The 26820-nt window shown below is 37.2% G+C and overlaps 1 protein-coding gene across 6 annotated transcripts in view; it reads right to left on the reverse strand.

The window, feature by feature from the left end:
• Window positions 1-491: 491 nt before the first annotated feature.
• The window catches only part of CadN (neural cadherin), a 148538-nt gene continuing 122209 nt past the window's right edge, over window positions 492-26820 (reverse strand). For 2 of the 6 annotated variants that reach the window (XM_090175898.1, XM_090175896.1), the window contains exons 22-31: window positions 25032-25279; window positions 23452-23729; window positions 20973-21318; window positions 16714-17137; window positions 15229-15395; window positions 13464-13767; window positions 9540-9720; window positions 7095-7336; window positions 2722-2967; window positions 492-2060 (exon numbers count right to left, since the gene is read on the reverse strand). In XM_090175898.1, the coding sequence (XP_090032024.1) occupies window positions 1801-2060; window positions 2722-2967; window positions 7095-7336; window positions 9540-9720; window positions 13464-13767; window positions 15229-15395; window positions 16714-17137; window positions 20973-21318; window positions 23452-23729; window positions 25032-25279 (2696 nt within the window). In that variant the 3' untranslated portion in view covers window positions 492-1800. Of the gene's footprint in view, window positions 2061-2721; window positions 2968-5747; window positions 6011-7094; window positions 7337-9539; window positions 9721-13463; window positions 13768-15228; window positions 15396-16713; window positions 17138-20945; window positions 21319-23451; window positions 23730-25031; window positions 25280-26820 lie in introns of all 6 variants that reach the window. The other 4 variants (XM_090175895.1, XM_090175894.1, XM_090175892.1 and 1 more) reach the window with 3 other exon arrangements.

Genomic DNA, 26820 nt, shown 5'->3' on the forward strand with positions numbered 1-26820 from the left:
TTTCATGGTTTTAAATTTACAGATAATATATTTATACATATATTTATAATTTCATTTTTTTTAAAATCAGAATTTTTTTGTTAAAAGCGTTTCAGTTAAAATTAACTTTTTTTTTCCGGGAACTTGGTTAAAAACGGAATGGAAGATACGGGGATTTTAATTAAATTAATTAAAATTCATTGTTAAAGAGTATTAAAAGGAAATAGGGTGAAATGAGAATTAATAAGGTCAAATGTTGATTAATTTGTGGGTTTACGAAAGGATACTATTGCACTACGATATATTTTTGTATTAGTTAACTAAGTGTTTTTTTAGTTAATGTATAGTTAACTAAATATATCAATGTACAGTTAACTACCGTTAAATTTACCCGCAGTTGTGCTAAAGCAATTAAGTCGGATTAATATTGGCTAACAAAGCTTTTTCCTTAAATTAGGTTAACAGGAAAACTAAAAGAAAATGAAGTTTAAATGAAAAAACACAAAATGATGAAAATATTTTTGGAATATGTATTTTATCTTTATATGTCACTATATGACAATTGTACAAAACAAATAAAAAACTTGGGGAAAAATTTCATTTAGTGATTATTATAAATATTTTACGTGATGGGGGCGTATTTTAATATTCCAAAAATTGGGAAGTGACCAATCATTCAATGAATTAAATTTAAGTACTTATTCATATACCATTCGCAGCCTATACTAAAAAAACAGCTTGACCACAACTTGGCACAAATTCTAAAATGATAAAATAAACCGGGTTTGATAGGCCTTATTTTTTAAAAACGACTTCTTTTCTTCAAAAATGAAATGGAATGTGTACGCGTTTTGAACGGAAAAAACACACTGTGAAACCTTTGAAAGATGGCGCTTAAGTAGGAATTAAATACGTTATTTTTCTTTTTCATTCAAAACTTCTTTAAAATGTTTTCAAGTTTCCTTCCCAATGTTTTTTTTTTTGAAATAACAGAAACTTTTATTGGGAATATTTTGTTATACTATATGCGATATTCTTGACGATTTTTTCCATAACGCACAAATTGGATCCACGAATAAAAAATTCCTATTTTTTAGTCGCTTGAACCTAACGCACACTTTTCTTTAGTCAGTATATAATTAAAAAAATGTTTTTTTTGTCGTATTTGTAGGTCCCAACACGGCCTCATCAATTTATCAATTAGTTTCGACACTAAACATCGCGAAAAAAAAACAAAAACAATTTTACCCGGTTAAGCTGCCAATTGAAAATTTTACAATCTCGTAAAATTTGGCTGTTTTTGGTCCAGAAAAAATTTATCGTTTTTTTTTGTTTAAAATAAATTTTTTAACTAAGTAGATTTAATAAAATTAATAAAAAAAATGCACAACTTAAAAATTGTTCGAACTGTGTGTGGAATGGAGATAAACATCGACCATGTGCGACGCCACTGGTGGTGGTGTTTGATACTTAGATATATATATATATGTTTATTTATATATATCGAATGAGCTGGGGTTTTAATTTGCCCCCAAGATAGAAAAAACGCGACGTTAAATCCCTGTTGAAAATATTCGCGAAACACGAAAAACAGAATGAAAACCAACCAGCCAGCCAGCCGGACAACAGTGTTCGGATTGTTACTTTCGTTCACCCGAATGTATGCGGTGCGGAGGCTAAAAATGTTTTCTTTGACCAGGTGTGTTTTTTTAGGAGATCAATAAATGGGGAGGGAATCGTATCCCGGAGGGGGGTTGTTGAGTTTGAGGAGGTCGTTTTTGGTTGGTGGTTGCGTTCGGGAGTAATTTTTTGGTCTACGTACTAGTCCTCTTCGCTTTCCCCTTGACCGTACATGTCAGCTAATTTTTGGAACCTGGGACCCCAGCCGTTCAGGTAGTCGAAGTCTTGCTCGTTGTCATCCGTGCCAGAAGCGAGAGAACTTAGACTGCCTGCAGTGCTGCCACACCCTTCGTACGCGTAGTTGCGCAAGTCGTCGAACGGTGGCGCGTTCGGGTCATGGTCGGCCTTGTCCAAGTGGTCGCGAATGAAGTCGCCCACGTCGGGTTGGACGCCTGGTGCCACTGCAATGGACGACACACGCGAGTACCATTATACACTCGCTCATCAATGCTCGTAAGTAGGCCTATATACTTAGTTATGTAGGATCCTAACAGGATCTATCCTTGCGGTTTTTGATTCAATCTTAACTTCAAAGGGACCAGACATTATTAGGATAGGGTTAAATGAAAAACCCGAAGGCTAGACCCTTAGCTACCCGAAGGCTAGACCCTTAGCTACCCGAAGGCTAGACCCTTAGCTACCCGAAGGCTAGACCCTTAGCTACCCGAAGGCTAGACCCTTAGCTACCCGAAGGCTAGACCCTTAGCTACCCGAAGGCTAGACCCTTAGCTACCCGAAGGCTAGACCCTTAGCTACCCGAAGGCTAGACCCTTAGCTACCCGAAGGCTAGATCCTAAGTTCAAGGCGCATATATTATTTGGATAGGATTAAAAGAACAACCTTAAGGATAAATCCCAAATTCCAAGGGACGATATATTATTTGGATAGGATTAAATGAAAAACCTTAAGGGTAGATCCTAAGTTCAAAGAGACCAGATGTTATTAGGATAGAAATGAATCTAAAACCAAAAGGTAAACTGGTTTCACGTCCAATTTCTCACGAATTAAAAGCGGAAATCCAAGCGACTGAAACGGGGTCTTTCAGGCTGGTCGCGTACTCACATTGCCGTTGGCGTGGTTCTTTGAAGGGTGGTTTTTCAGGTCCAGGTTTGGCTCCGAGCGGAGTTCCAGCGGCGTCAATGGGTATCCGGAGAGGGGTGATGTCGTAGGCGTTCATGTCGTCCTCGCCGCCGCCTTCGTCGTCGTAGCTGATGATGTTCTCTCGGACGTCGTCGTCCACGTCGCCGTGCCCGTACTTCTGGTCTGGACGACGGTTGCGCGTATACGCCACTATCACCAGCACCAAAACTTTAACGAAAACAAGCCCGTGATTAGACGGATATCGTCTCGACTCAAAACGCGAGTTACGAAAAGAACGATTTAAAGAAAAGCGCTTGAATGAAAAGGTTCTTGCTTTTTGGGACCATCGAACGTATCTCCATAGCGACTTGAGAATTTATTTATCCAATAGGTGCAAAACTAATTTCTTGATGCTAAACCTTAACTAAGATTTGATTGACTGATCTACCAACGATATTTCAATACACTTCTCAAAAGTATGGTAATTAAGCGTTATGATATAAAACAGGGTTGGCGAGAAACTATTCAGATTCAAATTCCCAGACCACTTTAAGAGATTTTCCCTGAATTTTTACAAATTTTTAAAATTCCCTGACTTTTCCCTGAATTTTGACAAATTTTTAAAATTCCCTGATTTTTCCCTGAATTTTGACAAATTTTTAAAATTCCCCGACTTTTCCCTGAATTTTGACAAATTTTTAAAATTCCCTGATTTTTCCCTGAATTTTGACAAATTTTTAAAATTCCCTGATTTTTCCCTGAATTTTTAAAATTTTTTAAAATTCCCAGACTTTTCCCTGAATTTTTACAAATTTTTAAAATTCCCAGACTTTTCCCTGAATTTTGACAAATTTTTAAAATTCCCCGACTTTTCCCTGAATTTTGACAAATTTTTAAAATTCCCTGATTTTTCCCTGAATTTTGACAAATTTTTAAAATTCCCTGATTTTTCCCTGAATTTTTAAAAAATTTTAAAATTCCCAGACTTTTCCCTGAATTTTTACAAATTTTTAAAATTCCCAGACTTTTCCCTGAATTTTGACAAATTTTTAAAATTCCCCGACTTTTCCCTGAATTTTGACAAATTTTTAAAATTCCCTGACTTTTCCCTGAATTTTTACAAATTTTTAAAATTCCCAGACTTTTCCCTGAATTTTGACAAATTTTTAAAATTCCCTGACTTTATAGGCCCATTTTAAAATTCCCCGACTTTTGCCTGTTTTCCCTGAAGTATGGCAACCCGGTAAAATAACTTATCACGTTTCTGAATATTATTTCAGACCAAGGTATCCATTTATAGAAATCTAATTGCTACATGGTTATTTCTCATTATCAAACAATACACTTTCCAGTTCCTGGACAAACAAATAAGAGACGATACCATCAAAATGGATTTAAGTTAAGATAGAGCGACTGACGCCAGCGCCCTGCGGTGGCGATTTTGGGCAACGTATTTGCTCAAACCAAACTACGTGATAAATCCGTTCAGAGCTAATCAATACGTTGAATCTCAGAATTAAAGTTAAATTACTAGGTTAAAATTAATTGAAGTTGGGGAGAAACTACGTCACTGATAAGATTTCGTATTTGGATTTCCGATGAAAACCAGTTGGATCAGACTCAACATGGCACTCGGATAATCTCAACGCTGTGGCAAGAACTAATTTACGCAAGGAAGAACCATAGAAATAGAAATGAGACTAGAACCACCGCGCTATCCGGTAATCTCAAGGAAAACGGGCAAGCTAGAAGGCTGCCGTGACTCCGGGAGTGAGAGTGGAATCGCTACTAATCCACGCAGGAGTGCACCATCTATTAAAACAAATTAAACTTCAATTTTTTTTTAAATAGATGGCGTGCTCTCACGAAGAATACTGGCGATTAAACTCTCGTGGCAGAATTATAACTCGTACATCTCACCACAATCTAATCGCGCTTCTAGTTTCATTTCTATTTCTATGGTGTTACGATGGAGGCTGTGCGTCAGTATTACATCTTGTTTTTAGATCTAGAGCGCCATCTCTCTAAAGGAATTCGAAGCAGTATTCATTAATATTATATTTATAAATCTTTTTTTTTATAAATACGTTAGTAATCTTAATAACATTATTTACTATGTTATGTATTACATTTATATCATTGTTTTTATATTATGTAATTTCAATAATTAAAAGTATAAAACGCTACTCATTTTAGACTAAATATATTAGATTAGATTATATTAAATATATTTAAAAGTAATAAAATTAAGATAAAAGGACAACTTTAATTAAAACAGTAAAAATTATTTTTATTTAAAAACCAAAATAGTTTTTAATTAGTTCTTTGATCTTAATTTTACTAATCTAAACACATGGTCTGTTTATTAATTATATATATATCAAGTAATTAGAAATTGGGAAAATTTATATTGTTGAATACTTCCAATTTCCGTTAATAGATGTCGGTATTTGAGTCAAAAAAATAAAGTTGGTAGTTAATAGATCGATTTACTATTTTTAAAGGGGAAAGACGACTTTAAAAGGGTAAAATTAGTGTGAGGTAACGTGGCGATGGCGTTATTTGTTAGTAGATGGCGCTCTGATAGCAACATAACGTCATAACTTTGATTTTCAACGATTGGTTGAAAGTTTTCAGTTTTTAGCGGAGAACGATTTTGTCGAGATTTAAAATACAAAATTACATAGTTTAAAATTGTATTATAGCGCCATCTATGGCGGAGTGTTAACTACTGTTAAAATTAATTGTTAATTTAAATTACAAAAATTATATATTTTTAATAAGAATTTAAAGTTGTATAATTTAGTAATTAATTAATAACTTTTTAAAAAGTGTATTTTTCATAAACTTTATAGTGTCGCCATCTACCTCAAACATTAAATAGGAAGGTACCTCGGGTGGATTTCGCCCCTTTTTGCATATTTCCCTGTAGGCAATATGTGAATGCGTCTATAGGTTATCGGCTATGGAAATAGTTTGAGGCGTAAAGGCGGGGACACAATCCTTACTTAGAACCGCGATAATGCAAGCGATAATAATGAGCAAGGCATCGGTGCTGAGATTGACCGAGGCCTTGTGATAGATGCCCCCGATGTTCTCGGGCCCGCAGGTGCAGTTCTCGCAGACGAAGCCATTCTGGCAGTGACACTGGTAGCCCAGGCCGTGCGCCAAATTCACGCAGTCGCCTCCTTCTCCGCAATGAGTGTACAGACACTCGTCGTCGTCTTCGCACTTCAGGTGGTCCTCGGACGGTCTCAAACCCAGCGGACAACTGGACATTGGCCCGAGTAGTCGATGGGGGGTAATTACCGAGAGATTGTAGGAACGCAAAACAAAAGACGGGAAAAAACGAAACGAAAGAAAACAAAATGGCAAAACGTTAAAATAAATTGGCGATGGCGACTTTCAAAATTTTGTTGATATTGTAAGCCTAGTCAAAGGATGGTAATCGTTGGAAGCGAATCGCGAATTGGTCGCCAGCGCCGATTTGATCGTTGTGGCACGGAGGAATGAAGCGGCGTACGCGAGTAGCGGATCTTACGCCGTTAGTGTCGAAATCAGGATATCGGGGGCATTTTTCGACTGCCGCCATCTGCGGGGTTACTGCCAAAAATTCCATCGACTATTCCTGGTTATCGCCGAACAATTGTGGCCAATATTCTGAACCATTTTTGGTTATATTCCCGTTTTATTTAGGTTTAAGTACAACCATAAGTGTATAATATTCTTACATAAGTGTAACACTTCCTATTCTTCACACGCAAAAGTTTTACTGAGAGCTATTCTTAAGACAGACTGCATTACGGGCTTCGTCGCCGTTCTGCGTCCGCTTGCTACCGTGTCACACATAGCCTTCGACAGCGCCTCGCTAGGGGGATATTTTCTTCTTGTGATGATGTCACTGTTAATAGCTCTCAGTAAAATATTGCCCAAAGTGACAAACTTATGGAACAATATTATATCTAAATCTACAAATTATTTTATAACAGTACTCTGAGATCATTAATGTTAACTTTTGTTGTACAAACTTTTTTAATCCCTAAATTATCATTGTCATTTTACCAAATTATTTAAATCCCCAACCCCTGACATTTTACAAAACTATTTTAACCCCAAAATTATCCCAGACATTTTACAAAACTTTTATAATCCCTAAATTATCCCTGTATTTTGGAGATTTAAAAAACTACAACACTATTAGTTCTTAGTTCTCTTTCCAGCATACAGATGTCGCCAATCGAAAAAATGCAACTCCGAACCAACCAATCGTACAGCTAAACTTCCGCCGAAATCCGCTAGATGTCACACGCTCGCTTTATTCCCGGCACGTTGTCGAGGGCTAGCGCTGGACTTACTGAGTATATTAAGGAGGCAGACTAAAATGGCGGCGAGAGCGGCCATGCTGAGCCTCATGACCTTGAGTTGCGGCAGAGCGCCGCAGTTCTCGCCACTGTAGCCATCGACGCACTTGCAAAAGTAGCCCTCTCCATTCTCCCGATTGACGCACGTCCCGCCATTCAGGCAAGGCTCGCTCAAACACTCGTTCGCGTCCGTGCAATTCTTGCCGTCGTCGGTTACCGCAAAACCAGGCTGACACCTGCCACCGACAGTTAAGACGCGAAAGCCAAGAAACCGGCGAACAGATCATCAAAGGTTAGTATCCAAAAATCAAAGATTAGAAATTCGCATTAGTACAAACACCAAAATAGCAATAGTTAAAAGTTAAATTTGTAGTTAGAGAAACCCAAAATAGTTACAGGGTTGCCACAGTTTTTTCACTACGATTTGTTTTACTAATTTTTGAATTTTTCTGACTTTTAGACCCATATTAAAATTCCCTGACATTTCCAGGTACTGTGGAAACCCCGAGTAAAGAGATTAGGTTTGGGAAAAACAAGGAGAAAATGTTAAGATTTAAAACTCGTTGGCTGCCTAAAAAGTGGAAGGTCGGACCAGCCAATGGTAATCAAAGTAATACTATTCGACTCCCGAAAAGTTACAAAAGTAAAAATATATTCGAGGGAGAATTTACGAAACCAGAAGTACTACCTAGGGTAAACTGACATTTGATATTCAAATCGAAACGGTAAAGGAATTGGTTTTGCTAGAATAATATAATAATAATAACAAAATATTTTGTTATACATGAATTAAAAATAAATTAAATTAAACTATATTTACATTTGCACAAACTTAATTTAAACTTTTCCCTATCTAATAGCCATTTTATTTATAAATAAACTTTAGAAATGTTGTTATACAATTCATATTTAAACTATGATGTTTCCGGTTGAGAAGAGGTCAGGTAGTAGATCATGTTAGAGGGTCTGAAAAGTAGACTTATACGTTCTCGGTACAACCTAAATACGTTCCTCGATATAGCTAACAAAGAGAATGGCTAATTTCGGAGCCAGATACTTTTGTTTTTACTTTGAAAAGGAAACTTGATACACCGCCGCAAAAATAATCATCATTAGATGGGAGGGAGATTAAAATGGGATCAGGAAGTAGGGTACTTTTTTAATTAATTTCTGAAGTAATTGTTACGAAAAAAAATAAGATAGATTAAAAAAAATATATAAACTTTCTTTTCCAGGGGCGAAAAAAATTAATGGAAAACTGGGAAATCTTCGTTAAAAGTTTTTGCAGGAAAATGGATTTGTACTTCAGAAATTTATTCGTACCCAGAGGAACATTTTCAAAGGAACTACCACGCGAAGTTTTTACCCTTATCCTAGCTTCTTCTCAACTACCACCTAAGTACTATTTAAAAGGATATTACTATGTCTCAACTACGAATCTATTATACTAGTTCTAATTAATCGAAGTAACTTGCAACTAAAGTCCCCAAGAAAAAACCTTCCTATTACTCTGAGATCTAGTGGCATGTCACATCTAACATTGATGAATTAAGCTACTAAGAAATATTTATTTCCTTCCTAAACTAGGAATAGTCGATAAGGATTGGCTGGTTTTAATTTATTTGATTGAAATTGTAATATTTTTGCCTCGTGATTCTTATGTTAAAATTACTTAATTTAAATCAAGTCTATTTCAATAGGGGCTTTAAAAATTGCACAAATTTACTTTACACTGGAATTGTAAAAACTAAATAGTAATTAAATTTAATACATTTAATTTAAGGTCATAAAACCGATAAAACAAAGTACCAATTAGACTAAACTAAAATCAATTTAATAACCTAATATGTTACTAAATTAAAACCAGAACCAACAAATTAATGTGAATTTACTGAATAACCCTGATAAAATCTAATTTATTTTAGATCTAATTCTTCATAAAAGGTCTCGAGAGGAAAAAATATGTCCACTCAAATTTCAAATTAAGGAAATTTTAAAAGTGGTGTATTAGAGAAAAAATATAGGGTTGGCTTGTTTCAATCGAAATTCAAATGGAAAAAAAAAGGAAATCCAATTTATTTTTTTTATGGAGAGCAGAAATTTAATAGGATTTATCCCGATTTAGTTCCGAGGGTTACTTGTTTATTAGAGAAGTTGGAGAAAATGTTGGATATAAAAAAATAAAAGCTGAGAATTTTAGTTGAAAAAATCACCACATACCCCAAAAACCTAATGTTAGAAGAGTTAAATATTAGTAAGTAAAATATTCGAAAAAACCAAAAGTGTCGAACTGTCAACCGGTTTTTCAAGCGGCAATTTTTGACGAGCACGTTCGCGTCAAGATTTAAATGATGGATTTGAATTTCCAGGCTTAGAGATTGGGATTATAGGCCTACGTATGTACAATGTGACGTAGGCGATTTAGAAAGGTGGCCTGACCTGCAGTCATGGATCATCCAGAGGTCAACGCAAATAAAAGGAGGTCTGCAGACGATGCCGTGGCAGGGGTTGTTGGACGGACACCCATCGATCAAGTTGTGCCACTCGAGGACAACGGCGTTTTCCGAGCCGTTCTCCATTGGCAAGTACTTCTGGTCCAAACGAATGTCGTTCATGCAACCTAAGAGACATCACAAGTCCATTAGAAAATGCTCAAAAACACAATTGTCCAAAATCTCAAAACTAAAGACAAGTAAGGATAAACTAATACCAGGGTTGCCACCAAATTTTTAGATTCAAATTCCCTGTTTTCCCTGACCATTTTAAGAGATTTTCCCAGACTTTTAAGGCCACATTTTTTATTTTATATTTGACTTTTATCAGAAGTTAATAAATTTAAATGGACTTATATTTCAGTAAAAAGGTTATAGCAATGTTGAAAAAATTATCCAAACTTTCAAGGAAATAAATGATAATCATACAATTTGTCATAGATCTGGTTTAAAAAACAACCTTAAAAAAGTGCCAAGATAAAATTTAATTCCCTGACTTTTTACAAATTCTAAAAATTCCCTGACTTTTTAGGTCCATTCTTAAATTCCCTGACGTGTGGCAACCCTGAATACCCTTTTCAGAGGACGCTCGCAAAACCTGGTTTAGTAAATATTTTATTTAATGTTAAAAGGTTCAAGGTTCCCACTATTTCCAAGTTCAAATTCCCTGACTTTCCCCTGTTATCTCTGGCCTTTTAAAGGCAAAATTAAATTATTTTTAACTTAATATTTTGCTTTGATCAGAAGTTACATTTACTTAAAATTGATACAACATTTTAGTTAACGTTTGAACAAAAAACCTTTTATTGCAACGTTTAAAAATGACCAGAACTTCATTAACTGCGTAATAATCATAGAATTTTGTCGGGGCAAATATTTTTTAAATTATAGGAAATTAACACACTAAATATAGAAATTTATAAGTAAAATATCTTAAAAATAGGATTATATAGTAACATTTTCCCCATAAAAACCCTTGTAACAAAATAAATACTTTAAACCTTTAATTTTTGCTATTAAACTTAGGAAAAAATTAAGTTAAGGTGTTTAGTACATTTCGCATTAAGCTTTTCAGCAGCTATCTAATTAATTTTTTAAATTATAGGGATTAATAGATACATTAAAATAGGAACAATTGGAAAATATAGGAGTTTGTAGGTACTCCGGTAGCCCTACAGTCGCGTTATCTGACATGAGGAAATAATTGCGATAGACCAGATACCAGATTATCCGCAATCACGTTCAAATACTATCAGATCAGTTGATACGGGTTTAATGCAAACCATATAGTTTAACCCCGAAACTAATCCAAATTCATTGGAACTTGACAGACAGCTTTGAGCAATTTCAGATGCTTCACAGTTATCGAAAGGAATAGGTAAAATCGGTATTTTAATTTGCTTTCAACGAGATCATACTTATACTAAACATTGTATTATATTTACTATATTTGTAAATTTCGTGCCTTAATAACTTTAAACAGCGTTGCCTCAGTTTTTTCACATTCAAATTACCCGACTTATCCAGGTTTTCCCTGACTATCCCCGGACATTTTTCTTGAATTATTTTGTGCAACCTAAATTAAATTCCCTGACATTTATCTGATTTTTAGACTATTTTTTAAATTTCCCCGACTTTTAGACCCACATTCAAATTCCGCGACTTTTAGACCCGCATTCAAATTCCCCGACTTTTAGACCCGCATTCAAATTCCCCGACTTTTAGACCCGCATTCAAATTCCCCGACTTTTAGACCCGCATTCAAATTCCCCGACTTTTAGACCCGCATTCAAATTCCCCGACTTTTAGACCCACATTCAAATTCCCCGACTTTTAGCCGCACATTCAAATTCCCCGACTTTTAGCCGCACATTCAAATTCCGACTTTTAGCCGCACATTCAAATTCCGACTTTTAGCCGCACATTCAAATTCCGACTTTTAGCCGCACATTCAAATTCCGACTTTTAGCCGCACATTCAAATTCCGACTTTTAGCCGCACATTCAAATTCCGACTTTTAGCCGCACATTCAAATTCCGACTTTTAGCCGCACATTCAAATTCCGACTTTTAGCCGCACATTCAAATTCCGACTTTTAGCCGCACATTCAAATTCCGACTTTTAGACCCACATTCAAATTCCGACTTTTAGACCCACATTCAAATTCCGACTTTTAGACCCACATTCAAATTCCGACTTTTAGACCCACATTCAAATTCCGACTTTTAGACCCACATTCAAATTCCCCGACTTTTAGACCCACATTCAAATTCCCCGACTTTTAGACCCACATTCAAATTCCCCGACTTTTAGACCCACATTCAAATTCCCCGACTTTTAGACCCACATTCAAATTCCCCGACTTTTAGACCCACATTCAAATTCCCCGACTTTTAGACCCACATTCAAATTCCCCGACTTTTAGACCCACATTCAAATTCCCCGACTTTTAGACCCACATTCAAATTCCGACTTTTAGACCCGCATTAAAATTTCAATTTAAAAAATCTCCTTTCAAAAGCATCCAAACTGAACCAGCGTGTATGGAATAATGGACCACAACGAGCAAATTATTTGAAGCGGAAAGAGGAAATATTATAAATGGCTTGGTCTATTTCAACCCATTACTATTCTCGGTAAACAAATTAGTTTAAAAAGTAAAATCGATATCATCCTTTTTAAACCAAAAGTTAGGCTTTTAAGTAGGTCACCCACGGCCACAGACCATAGGCAGACTATTTTAAATTTAGAAAAGGTCAAAAAAATTATCAACTCCAACGTACTAATGGTAAAACGTTTGAGCTGTAAGGTTAAGCCCCACCCAGACTAGAATTAAGCTGGGAAGGTTTATAGACTAAGCCAAAACTACAAAATATAGGCTTTATATTTTTTAGCCCCGGTACGGAAATACGAACCAGGTTTAAGAGTTTATTTTTCAACCAAAATAAAAAATATAAGGTTTAGGTGGACTGCGAGATATAGTATAAAGCTTAGGGGTCTAAAGCTATTTATTCTGACTGTACACTAATGGATTTTGCTGATATTCAACAAGACAAATGTTCCGAACAGGGCTGGTGTGCCCCCCCTCGCCCAGTCAAAGCGCCGACAAAAGGCAACTCAGAAAATCAGGACACGCGGCTCAGGAAACGAAAAGAATATGATACACGCTAGTATTCTTCCCAACAAGCAGTCCCCTTTTAGCCTGTCTTAGGTCTAAATATTTCCAGGCGAAAACGATATAGTGGATTTGTGGCCGGTTAGGGTTAAATCGGCGAAGGACAGACTAGGACGCAAACTACGCGAGACAGCCCGGAAATATCGTCTATTATTTCATCACTCACAAATAACGGCAACAACGAAATATTACGAAGAAATTCAGTTTTCTCGCAACAGAAAAACAACGAAAAAAATGTTGAAAACCCCAAAATATATTACACTTCGAATAGTGTGGTATCAAAAGTACAGGAATAATAGTTGAAGAACGCGTATATTTTTTTCATTTACCTACGGTTAGGCCTTATAAAGTAGACGGGTTAAGACAACCCTCGAAAACTTGTAGGAGGAACTGGTAACAGCGTACAGAATAAAGTTGGTTTCAAGTTTTCCGTACACGTTTTCGAGGGGTGGCTTAACCTGAATTGATTTTGCTTTTGGTCCCTCGTGAAATGGTAACCAGACTAGGTTTAAATACGGCGCAAACGCGCGAGGTAAAATATGACGCGAACGCGCGAGGTAAAATATGACGCGAACGCGTGAGGTAAACGTTGCGATTCCATAATATTTTATGTCGAGTGTGTAAACAGCTAAATGCTGGTGACCATTTCGTTAGGAATGTAGGAACTTATGTCGGAAGAATTTCGTCGAGACTGACCTTCTTGGAAGTCATTGTCGACAACCGTCATTCCGGGTCCAACGTACTGGACATCCCCGCCGGCAATGACATTCTGTTTTTCAATGTCCATCAGTTGGTGAAGGCCCTCGAAGTCTAACAATTCGTTATAGCGTCGTCCGCCACCGCCGTCCAGAGCGACGCTGGCCGTGCTGCCGTACCTCAGCACCAGCACCGTGTGCCACTGCCCGTCGCTCACCTGCACCGCCGGCAGCCACAACTCACGCTCGTCCGACGTGTGCTTGTGGTTCAAGTTGAAGCGGAAACGCAGTTTCTTGTCTCGGATCTGAAACACCACCAATATTCAGCTATTTTGTTAAGCCTAATCTTCAAAATCGAAAAATTAGCTAAGCTGTCGAAGATACCCTAGGACCAGGAACTTAGTTACGCTTAATCTCCGAGGTGTTCTGTGATTTCTCTAAATCTGGAATTTAGCTTAATCTTGGGGTGTCTATGACCAGAAATTTAGTTGAGCTTAATTTAAGAGGTATCCTAGAATCAGGAATTTGTTGAGCTTAATCTAGGGGGTATCCTAGAATCAGGAATTTAGTTGAGCTTAATCTCGGAATCAAGAGTGTTCTAAGATTTCTCTAAATATTGAGGTGGTCTATGACCAGAAATTTAGTTGAGCCTAATTTAGTGGGTATCCTAAAATGAAGAATTTGGTTGAGCTTAATCTAGGGGGTATCCTAGAATCAGGAATTTGGTTGAGCTTAATCTAGGGGGTATCCTAGAATCAGGAATTTGGTTGAGCTTATTCTAGGGGTATCCTAGAATCAGGAATTTGGTTGAGCTTAATCTAAGGGTATCCTAGAATCAGGAATTTGGTTGAGCTTAATCTAGGGGGTATCCTAGAATCAGGAATTTGGTTGAGCTTAATCTAGGGGGTATCCTAGAATCAGGAATTTGGTTGAGCTTAATCTAGGGGGTATCCTAGAATCAGGAATTTGGTTGAGCTTAATCTAGGGGGTATCCTAGAATCAGGAATTTGGTTGAGCTTAATCTAGGGGGTATCCTAGAATCAGGAATTTGGTTGAGCTTAATCTAGGGGGTATCCTAGAATCAGGAATTTGGTTGAGCTTAATCTAGGGGGTATCCTAGAATCAGGAATTTGGTTGAGCTTAATCTAGGGGTATCCTAGAATCAGGAATTTGGTTGAGCTTAATCTAGGGGTATCCTAGAATCAGGAATTTGGTTGAGCTTAATCTAGGGGGTATCCTAGAATCAGGAATTTGGTTGAGCTTAATCTAGGGGTATCCTAGAATCAGGAATTTGGTTGAGCTTAATCTAGGGGTATCCTAGAATCAGGAATTTGGTTGAGCTTAATCTAGGGGGTATCCTAGAATCAGGAATTTGGTTGAGCTTAATCTAGGGGGTATCCTAGAATCAGGAATTTGGTTGAGCTTAATCTAGGGGGTATCCTAGAATCAGGAATTTGGTTGAGCTTAATCTAGGGGGTATCCTAGAATCAGGAATTTGGTTGAGCTTAATCTAGGGGGTATCCTAGAATCAGGAATTTGGTTGAGCTTAATCTAGGGGTATCCTAGAATCAGGAATTTGGTTGAGCTTAATCTAGGGGGTATCCTAGAATCAGGAATTTGGTTGAGCTTAATCTGGGGGGTATCCTAGAATCAGGAATTTGGTTGAGCTTAATCTAGGGGGTATCCTAGAATCAGGAATTTAGTTGAGCTTAATCTAGGGGGTATCCTAGAATCAGAATTTAAAGAGACAGTGTGGCGGTACGAACCTCGAGTATGCAGTATTCTCTTCCGTGTTTGCTGGTTGCTCTGAAGAGCTCTCCGTGTTTCTGTCGAGTTCGGAACATGAGTTGAATTTCAGTTTTGAAGGCACTCGGGTCAAAAGACAGAGCGTATTTGATGTAGCTCTTTTGAAGGAACTTCTTTGATTTCGTTTCTATTAAAAACCATTAAAACCATCATATAAAAAGGTAGATAAGTTTTAAAATTAAATATTAATTGATCTTAATTTGGAACATTAAATTTAACCTTTCCTAACTATTACTATTACTTATACTACATCTTACTATTCTCAGTAAATATAAATTACAAGCTCAAAAATTTCGAATTTGAAACTCGATGAAAAATTTTCAAATTCAAATTCCCCAGCTTTACCCTAACAATTTTCATAGATTTCCCCTGACCTTACTAAAGACGACAAAAGAGAATTTGTATTTTATTATATTTTAAATGTTTATAAAAAATCTTTTTTATTGCAACGATTAAATAACTAAATAATAACCACAGAATTTGTCACCGAAAATCTTAAATTACTTTTCATGAGATTTGCAAATATAAAATTGAATGTACCCAAAGATAATATAGACCTGGTATCATAGATTCGAATTAACCCATTTGCTGCCGGAACTTCTACAAAATTAGTTCAACGGTTACTATCGTTACTATAGATAGCGCGCTACAGCAACTGATGAATTATTTTTGTCATTAGTTGATTTTATAAAATAAAAAGTGGTCTTGCCCAACTTGTTAAAATGTTGCTCTTACGTATAAGACCCAGCTTTATTAGTGTATTCCTCGCACGAGCGATTTGCACGCGCTCTAGAAAAAGCTATATTTCTCGCGACTGTAGCGCGCGCTCGTAGGCTTGTCAAAGTAAGAGACTGTGACGTAAGAGCAACATTTCAACAAGAAGACCACGTTAGTTTATAAAAAGAACTATTTATAGTATTATACAGTATACAAATTGATTATATAGGCAAATATAAGACTGAAGTTTCTCAAATAATTATAAAAGTTATAGAACCACAGGCCAATAGTCTCTTCGGTATACCGTCCTTTATTTAATAATAATAATTCAGCTAGGCTAATACCCAAGGCATCACCATAGGCCCAGTCATGTATTGATAATAATAATCATGAGCTAGGCCTAAGTCATCAAGCGACTTTTAATGCCATTAATTCAGGTGGAAGGGGAAAACCCCTTAAACCAGCGCGGAGAGAACTTGAAAACTTAACGCAGAAGGAGTTGTTCCGAGTTTTCACCCAATGCCACAAGCTGGGATCGAACCCGTCTCATCTTGCTGCGAGGTGAAAGTGCTAACCACTCCGCCACCCAACATTTTAATGTCTTTATCCCAGGTGGTTGGGTTACAACGCGTAGGATGGTGGCGGCAAGCCCTTCATGCCACACGAGCCAACAGCTCCCTACACTTACTATTCCACTTCAACCATTGGTTAGAAGAACTTATACTGACCTTTATCGCAAGTAGGTCCGTAGAATCCCGGATCACAGATGCACTTGGCGGAATCGTAGGTGCCAATGCAGGTGCCGTGCTCGCAAAAGCTTTGCACGTTGTTCTTGTCGCACTGTTCGTCGGCCGGGGCGCAACCTCGACTGCTGTGTTCGAAGCTGCCCGGGGCGCCCAGGTCGTACATCTCGCTGTTGTGGATGAAGTTCTTGATGCAGCCTTCGAAGCCTTCTCGCGTGTGCTTGAACTGCCAGTCGTAACTGACCAGTTTGTGATGAACGCCGCCCAGTTGCAAAGGCGTGTTGACGTTGAGGAATTCGTTAAACGGAGGGATCTGAGCTCGACCTTCGCAGAACTTCCGGTCAAATTTAGGGATGTCGGTGTCTTCCGGTTTGGCTTGGTCGCAACTGTCCACTGTCATTCGAACATTCTGCGAAACAAAAGCGGTAGAATGCTTAATTACAAAAAACTGTTTTTAAATACAAATACATAGTTTGTAAGTCCTACAAACTGTTTTTAAGTACAAATACATAGTTTGTCCAAGAATTATTTATCGCTACTAGTAACGTCGTTCCTCCTAAACAAAATCAAATGAAATCGGTAGTTCATTGGTTCCTTCAAACTTACGTTTATGCGAAAACTGAACCATGCTCTACCTACACCGAAGGGTCCAATAGCAGTTTAAAGCTAGTGTCATACGTTTATTAATGAAAATAAGGTACAAGTTTAGCTAGATCAACAAACCATAGACAAAAATATAGGTTTCTAAAAGCGCTTAAGACTTCAAAAAGCGAGTGCCCAAATGGTTTTATAATAAAATAAATAAAAAATGACCAATAGAACCATTTACTATCAAAATAGACCGATTCACAAATTGTTCACAGGGAACTACACATTAAGATTTAAGCCATTGAACGTTCGATTTGTCGAAATCAAAACAAGATGCTTAAGCTACATTTTGACCCAAAAGGCGGGACATAAAAGTACCCCTCGCGTTGATTGGCTCGTTTGTCAATTTGACGATAACTTAAATTATTGTAATTTTTAACAATATATTTTATATGGGATATATAATTTAGGTTGAAGTACACTAAATAGAGTATAAGTTGTCTAATTATAATACTCTACAATGGTTCTCTGATGACGTTATCATTTCGCTATTTTGAATTTTAGCTTCCTTTGCCATTAATAGATGGCACCACGATTTCCAGTAGTCGGTTTTTCATTTAATTCATTGCCATCTCTAATAACAAAGGCCTTATCATAATACAGGTGGCAATGGTAGAGCCGCCACTTGCTTTAAACATCTACTCCATAATAGAAGTAATTCTTCCATAGGCTTGACTAATATCTCAAGAACAAGTTGGGCAGTGGTAGCGAATTTATGTAATAACCAAAATGCACCTTGCCAAAAGGAACCCAACCGGGAAAAATTTCAAATACAGGTCTATTTCTCTTAAAATGGGATTATCGTGTTAACTAAGGTAAGGAATAAAACAATTTCCATAAAAAGGAATTCGAATCCTCCCGAATTTCCGTCCAGTAAAGAAAATAATTGGCATTCTAAATTTGACTCCGCAAATACGGTAAAAAAAAACCAAAAATTTTCCACGATGATTTTTGCCAGAATTAATTAGGAAGAGGGGATCGTTGAAGCTGTTCGTAAAAGGCGTAAAAAATGAAACGAGGAATCCTTGTCTTTCGGCGCCAAAAAAAGAGAAATACTAATGAGCTGGGGTAGACCGATAAGCGAGTAAACAAATTAGGCCTAATGTACTCTCAATTAAGCCATTCGTTAGCCGAAGGGATTTTTACATCATTAGCGCGTCTCATCGACTCCCCTTCGCCCGCCTGCCAGTTCGCCAATTCAAAGATGGACGGACGAACCATTTAATTGGCTTTCCGGCAACGCACTTTTGTTCCATGTCATATATCCAACGCTTTTCAGTGGATGTTTCAATGGCAGATATTGCTCAATAAGTATCTAATTAATTTCATAGCTCGCTCGACTAAATGTTTAAGTTACATAATGATATAATAAATTACTAAGTTGTTGCTTCAAATTATCGCTAATCAAAGAACTTTAAAAAATATTTTCAGCCCCAGTACTATAGAGCGAATATTTTCAGCTTTAATTAAATTTCAGACTTATATTTTATGTGCTAATATTTTCGGCACCAATAAAAATTATATAAAATTTATACATTCAGCACTAATTAAATTTAGAATAGAGGAAAGATTTTCAACATTAAATTTAGATGACTATTGACGGATTTCAAATTTACGTTTCTGCTCGTGACAGTACCTTTATATTGTGAGGTATAACAGGCTTATTTACCTGCTTTTATACCCTAACATGGCGGCGTATTTTCAGGCGCCAAATGAATTTTAAGTTTTTAAAATTCATCAAATTTGTTTAGGGTTTAGCTTTTTTATCCGTTTTCATAATGGACTAATCTACTTTTTCGCTGATTTTTAACTTAACATTTCGTATACATTATTCTCCACCACTCTCCCCCTATTCGGCTTTCCGTTGCTACGCAACTCGTTTTGAAATCTTTAATGTTTAGGTTTAGTTTCTCTTTTCGGTGTAATAGTCGCGAGCCAGATTTCCCGCACGGTACTGACGAGTCCCAAATAGGACGAATCCGGTCAACCGTTGGAATTTATCTGGCTATTTTAATTAATTTAATTTAGTTTTTCACTCGAAGATCTATTTGGTCCGAGATTCGCGTCTTTATGTTTGCTCGAAGACCTTTCGGTAGGAGCTATTTGCAAGTTTTTAATTTCTTCAAATTTCTTTAGGGTTTTAATTATGGCCTATTCTACTCATTCGCGTGTTTTAACACTCTTAGATACATCCAAAACTAATTAAATTTAGAGAAGAGGAAATATTTTTTAACACTGTCCATTATTACAAATACAGCATCTTAATTCAGGGTTCATACAAAATTTCCGGAATTAAATTCCCTGACATTTCCAGGTTTTCCCTGACCAAATTGCCAAATTTCCCTGACCATTTTTGTATAATAAATTTATGATTTGAGGTAAAATTTTTAAAATATTGATTATATATTTTTAATACTTTTTACAAAATCTTATGTACCGGATTTATTTTTGAGGTCATTCTATAATTCCCTTACTTTTTTGGACCATTTTCAAATTCTGACCTTTTGGAAACATTTTCAAATTCCCCGACTTTTCCCTGACATTTTGGAAACATTTTCAAATTGCCGGACTTTTCCCTGACATTTTGGAAACATTTTCAAATTCCCCGACTTTTCCCTGACCTTTTGGAAATATTTTGAAATTCCCCGACTTTTTGGAAACATTTTTCAAAGTCCCCGACTATTCCCTGACCTTTTGGAAACAATTTCAAATCCCCCGACTTTCCCCTGACCTTTTGGAAACATTTTCAAATTCCCCGACTTTTCCCTGACATTTTGGAAACATTTTCAAATTCCCGGACTTTTCCCTGACCTTTTGGAAATATTTTGAAATTCCCCGACTTTTTGGAAACATTTTTCAAAGCCCCCGACTATTCCCTGACCTTTTGGAAACAATTTCAAATCCCCTGACTTTCCCCTGACCTTTTGGAAACATTTTCAAATTCCCCGACTTTTCCCTGACATTTTGGAAACATTTTCAAATTCCCCGACTTTTCCCTGACCTTTTGGAAATATTTTGAAATTCCCCGACTTTTTGGAAATATTTTCCAATCCCCCGACTTTCCCCTGACCTTTTGGAAACATTTTCAAATTCCCCGACTTTTCCCTGACATTTTGGAAACATTTTCAAATTCCCCGACTTTTCCCTGACATTTTGGAAATATTTTCAAATTCCCCGACTTTTCCCTGACATTTTGGAAATATTTTCAAATTCCCCGACTTTTTGGAAACATTTTTCAAAATCCCCGACTATTCCCTGACCTTTTGGAAACAATTTCAAATCCCCCGACTTTCCCCTGACCTTTTGGAAATATTTTCCAATCCCCCGACTTTCCCCTGACCTTTTGGAAACATTTTCAAATCCCCCGACGTTTCCCTGACCTTTTGGAAATATTTTCAAATTCCCTGACCTTTTGGAAACATATTCAAATCCCCCGAAGTTTCCCTGACCTTTTGGAAACATATTCAAATCCCCCGAAGTTTCCCTGACCTTTTGGAAACATTTTCATATTCCCCGAGTTTTCCAGGTCGTGTACGAACCGTGTAATTGAACAAAAAAGCAAACTCAACTTGAAAACTCGTCAATAAGATACTGACCTCTCTGTCCCAGAAGATATCGACCTGATGCCACTTGCCGTCGTTGAGCGGTTTGGGTACCTCGACTCGCACCTCGGCCGTCCCGGAGCCAAAATCAATCAGCAGCCGGGGCATTCCGTTCTCCAGCTCCAACGAGATGAAGTCTTGCACCACTTCCTCCGAGGGCTCCGGGTTGGTGATGGGCCCGTTGTAGAAAATCAGGCCGTGCGGTTTGCGGGTCATGAACTCCAAACTTAAATGCGAATTTTCGCACTGTTGCAACGGCGGGTACCACGCCCAACCATTGCCGTCGAACGTCCGAGATCTTTCTTGGCATTGGGGCCCGTCGCCTCGACGACATTCGCATCTGGAATCGGACAAAAACGGGACAAAGTTTACATAGAGATCAACTAAAACTTAAATTCCCCTTAGGAAAAATATGAATTATTTGATTTTAATTTATAGAACAAATTTTTGTTATATGGTATAATCAGGAAACTATAGAGGTATACACTTGGAATGTCTAAGGTTCCGTTCGGACGGTGATACGAAAGCGCGTCGAGAAAAAGGCGGGGCTTAACCACGTCAAGTGTAAGACGTAACACGACATTTCAAATTCATTGGCTCGAGGTTTGACGCGAAAATAATGCGTCGTCATGGTAACAAATAGGCCATCTTCCCGCGCAAAATAGGCTTATAAAACAATGGATTTAAAAACCTCAATTTGTTATCGTACTTAATATTTTCAAGTAATTATAATGTTCTTCGCGAAAGAAGTGTAGTGATACCTAATTTCAGGTATTTGTATGGTAATAAAAGAGATAATCAGGTAAGCTAATAATATAATAAACATGACTAGGGTAGCGAGGCGCGAGAGTTTTTCCGCTTTAAGACACGCCCGTTTCTACGAGCTTCATCACGGCCGTAAAAATCTTCCTTAGACATTCCATATATATATATATATATAGTTTCCTGGTATAATGTTAGATAATATATATATATATTATATTATATATAATATATATATATATATATATATATATATATATATATATATATATATATATATAATATATATAATATATATATAATATATATATATATAATATATATATATATAATATATATATATATATATATAGTTTCGTGGTATAATGTTAGACTAATTTTTTTCCAGGGGCTACTTATAAGCCAAATAAAACAGGGTTGCCACAAAATTTCAGATTAAAATTCCCTGACCATTTTAAGAGATTTTCCCGGATATTTTAGGCCAAAATTTTTATTTTAATCAGACGTTATTAAATTTAAATGGACTTATATTTCAGTAAAAAGGTTATTACAATGTTGAACAAATTAGCCCAACTTTCAAGGAAATAAATGATAATCATAGAATAGAGTAAAATTACCTTAAAAAAGTTTCAAGATAAAATTGAATTCCCTGACTTTTTAGGCCCATTTTTTAAATTCCCCGACTTTCCCCAGACGTGTGGTAGCCTTTTAAAACAGTGATTATTAGTTGAAAAGCTAATCTATGTGGAGCTGCGGCCATAATCAAATTAGAGAAAAGTTCCTAAAACCTTTAGCTGCTAATTGCGTTTGTTTATACGCAATATTTTAGTTTTCGACGGTAATCAACAGAGCGGTTGCGGTAGTTTAAGATAATGTATTACGTCAATGAAGTATTTCGGAAAAATGTACTAACACAAACCAAAATGTATTAAGAAAAATTGCAGGAGAATATAGAATCTCAGTGATTTCAGTAATCAGATTTTGAAATTTCAGAGCACGAAGTTCGTGTTGAACTCTAGTTTTTTAAGGCTGATTTAGAGATTTTTTTAACTGATTTTCGTCCAGATTTTAGGATTTTCAAATTGATTTCAAGATTTCTGAAATCATTTTCCTATACACTCTTTTTAGAAACGTTTACTGGGCGCCGCCATTATCGTACAGACAACTAACGAGCAAGCCCTTTACCGCAGACAATTCATACCCCCAAAACCGGTTTTTTCATCACCCTCCCCTTAGACTAAGGTAATGGCGGTCGATTGGGAAGGCGCGTTTAAGAGTCTATAGAGTGTACGGGATATCAACGAATGTCAGACCCTTCGCCGAGAACTGTAGAAAGGAAATCACCATTCTTATGTTACTTACGCTTAACAAAAACAGTTAAGAGTTTTCATTCCCTGATTACTAATATGTTTTTTTTTCAAATTTAAATTAAGCGGCATTATCGCCTCATTTTTTCGAATCTAAAAGTAAAACTAAACCTCTAGACTAGTTTAAACTGATTAACAAAGTAATACTATTAATGTTTTGTCGTATGTTTACTGATATTAGACATTTTATATCGATAAAAAATTAAAAACATTAAAAACCCTTAAAAAGTAATTTGTTTCAATATTTTATTTTTCCGATTTGCGGAAAATGTTTCTCAATTCAGAAAATTTTCCGGAAATGTTCCCGCATTTTATTTTTCCGGAAAATTAACAATACTACTTACGCAATTCCAGAGGCGGTGTCGATGCAGCGTCCGTTATTGTGACACGGAGATGGTTTCTTGCGACACGTTTCCGGTTCGGAGAAGTCCCTGGCTCCGCATATGCACTTGGGGTCGACCCAAGTGTTGACGCCGACGAAGGCGGTGCGGTTGGCGTTGACCACGATGGGTTGTCGGTCGACCATCAGCACGTTGGTGCAACTTGTCTCGCAATGAAGGTTCTCGAACAGACACTCGTCGATGCCCACCATCGTGATATTAATGTTGACATGAGCTTGAATCTGGTGATGACAAAATATTCCATTCATTTCATTGTAGGGTAAGAAGAACGCAACTCGTCAAAAGTCGTGAATTTCTCGCGTACATTTTCAGTGTTGCCACAAAATTTTGAGATTAAAATTCCCTGACTATTCCCTGACCATTTTAAGAGATTTTCCCTGACTTTTTAAGGCCAAATTTTTATTTTATATTTTACTTTTATCAGAAGTTAATAAATTTTAATGAACTTATATTTCAGTAAAAAGGTTATTGCAATGTTGAAAAAATTAGCCAAACTTTCAAGGAAATAAATGATAATCATAGAATTTGTCATAGATCTGGTCTAAAAAATAAACTTAAAAAGTGCCAAGATAAAATTGAATTCCCTGACTTTTCCCTGACTTTTTACAAATTCTAAAAATTCCCTGACATTTCCCTGACTTTTTAGGTCCATTCTTAAATTCCCTGACTTTTCCCTGATTTCCCTGACGTGTGGCAACGCTGATTTTTCATTGGTAAAGCCTGGTTTTCAATGGGCTAAAAAACGGGGGAAATTGTTTTACGCAAATATATAACCGGCGGATTTTCCATGGCCCGCACCTGGTTTTCACTGGGGATTTTTTCAAGCGGTTTGTAATTTAGCGGTTTCGATAGCGCATGCGCCGAAGATTGTATCTTTACTGACTCAGAATTAAAATGGACGCCACAGATAACTCCAATAGCAGTCCACCGATTTTCTTTAATTTCATTGTTTTTAAAACCTCTATTTGCTTTGTCATATAAAAAAGGAGAAGCGCGAACCTCTTCTTCATTCATTCTTTTTTGTTTAGAAGTCATCGTGACAAACTGACTAAATTACAATAGCAATGTTTATAAACTAAACGCGTCGCTTTTTAGGCCTAACAAATTGAATCAAACCGAGAGTAGTGAGCTAGTGACGTCAACGCACGATCTACACTGATTGGTTAGCACATTGCGTTGCGTTTCAAAAATTCGGATAAATAGAACTTCCATTCCGCGCTTGTTCGCGGAATATCGCGAGCTTTCCGTAAAATTTTGCGGAAAATATTTTTCCGCAAACGGCGCGGAAAGCCAATTCCGCTGTTTTTTAGCCCAGTGAAAACCAGACTTTAGACCATAGACAGTATATATCCCTAGGGAAGGAAGGGGAAATTCCGGAAATTGTCTTCCCCCCTATCCGTAAAACGTTCAGCGTGAAGGCTCGTCCAATGAAATTTGTACACAACACTGCGTTCTCCTGGTGTTTGTTACTCCTAGGCAACACTATTCGGAAGGCAAGCGAGCAAATCTATTTCAATACTTACGTATTCTCTATTGAGGGCCACAATTCCGTTGAGCATGCTGGCCTTGTAGTAGGGAGAGCCGTGGGCCGAAAAGCGGACATCGGTGACAGGAGGTCTCTTCTCTTTCTCAATGACGCTGAACACGTCCACGTTCTCCAGTCGGGTCTGCGTCAAGTTGGCGATGACTTCCTTGAACTTCTGGTACTTGCTCTTCTCCTGGCGACGCTCCTTCCAGTTCCACACTCGAATGAAGTCCTCCGCTGATAGACCTGTTTATGCATTCGAGAGTTTAGAATTACTTAAAGCTTTAAACGTTGGCCTCTTAACTTCTGGGAGAGCAACGTTCAAAGTGTTTTATCATAAAACTAATTTCGCCCGTAGTCTATTGAGCCTACTCTCCCAGACGCTGGCAGACGGCGCCATTGGTCAAGGAGAGATGGTCAGAATTCGACCTGAGCAACACCACATTTGTCCGAAATAAACTAAAAATTAGGGCGTTATCTTGATTCCCCGTATTAACGTAAGCTACAATTGAGACAGAACCGTATATAGTGTTCGTACGGGGACAAAATAAAGTCGGGGTCGGGGTCGGGGTGGGTCTAACCCCGCGAAAAACCAGTCGGGGTCGGGGATGGAAAATTCTTTGAATTTATTATGAATAGAAAAATTATAAAAATACCCCAATTTTACTGAGCCTAGAGACTATTAGTAATAGTAACAATGGATAAGATAGGCAGATATTAAAATAGAGGTCTATAGCTTAGGCAATTGTTTAAGTAAGTTGTTTCATAAATTCACAAGTTATTTACAAACGTTGTAACTCCTTAGCTGAGACTGAGACAGCCCGAAACAACGGAAATTATGAAAGTGAAACTAAAATTTAAAAAAGTTACTCAAGTCGGAGTTAAGCGTCGAGCGAGAACTACTTCAGCGGCATCAGCCGAAGGTCATTCGGATCATTCTATTGTCGCCCACGTAAAAAGGGAGAGAAGGAACCTATATATTTTATATATTTTTAGGATTTTAGCGGGGTGCGTTGGCGCGAAAATTTAAAATTACACTACGAAAACATAACCCCGAAAAATGGAAAACCCCGACTTAGTTTGCGACAGTCGGGGTCGGGGTCGGGGACGGGGACAAAAGTCGGGGTCCCCGTACGAACACTAACCGTATATTCTAGGTATGATCCGCGATCTGGGAGGTTTGGACAAGACACTATTGCTACCTATGAGAGGTTGAAAGTAGACCAACAAATTGTACATGGCCCTATCGCCATTTGTGACAGTGGTTGAAAGTAAATCAACATTTGTACAAGGCACTATTGCCAATTGTGACAGAGGTTGAAAGTACACCAACAATTTGTACAAGGCACTATCGCCAATTGTGACAGAGGTTAAAAGTACACCAACAATTTGTAAAAGGCATTATCGCCATATGCGACAGAGTTTGAAAGTACAATCTAACACGGAAAGTAAAACAATTACGTTAAGCCCTTTTAAATGAATATACGATTATTCTGAATGTAGTTTATTCCCAACTGACAAAACAGCGTCGCAACAAGAAATAAAAATACCCCTTCTTAACATTTAAAAACCATCTCGCGTTAAGGTGTGTTATTAAAATTGATGACCTACAATAAAGATATTTAAAACTAGGCGTTCGGCCACAACTTTGCCCCTTCTAGAAGCGAAGCGAGACCTTTACCAAATACCAGAAATAATAAAGAAATTCCACAAGTTAGGTCTTGGCTCGTAAAAAAGCCATATTTTTATAAGTCAAGCTAATAAAAATGGGCTTTCCCTGCCGGGTT

This window comes from Leiobunum rupestre, chromosome 5 (assembly GCF_980474605.1).
Source record: "Leiobunum rupestre chromosome 5, qqLeiRupe1.1.hap1, whole genome shotgun sequence".
Taxonomy (NCBI): Eukaryota; Metazoa; Arthropoda; class Arachnida; order Opiliones; family Sclerosomatidae; genus Leiobunum; species Leiobunum rupestre.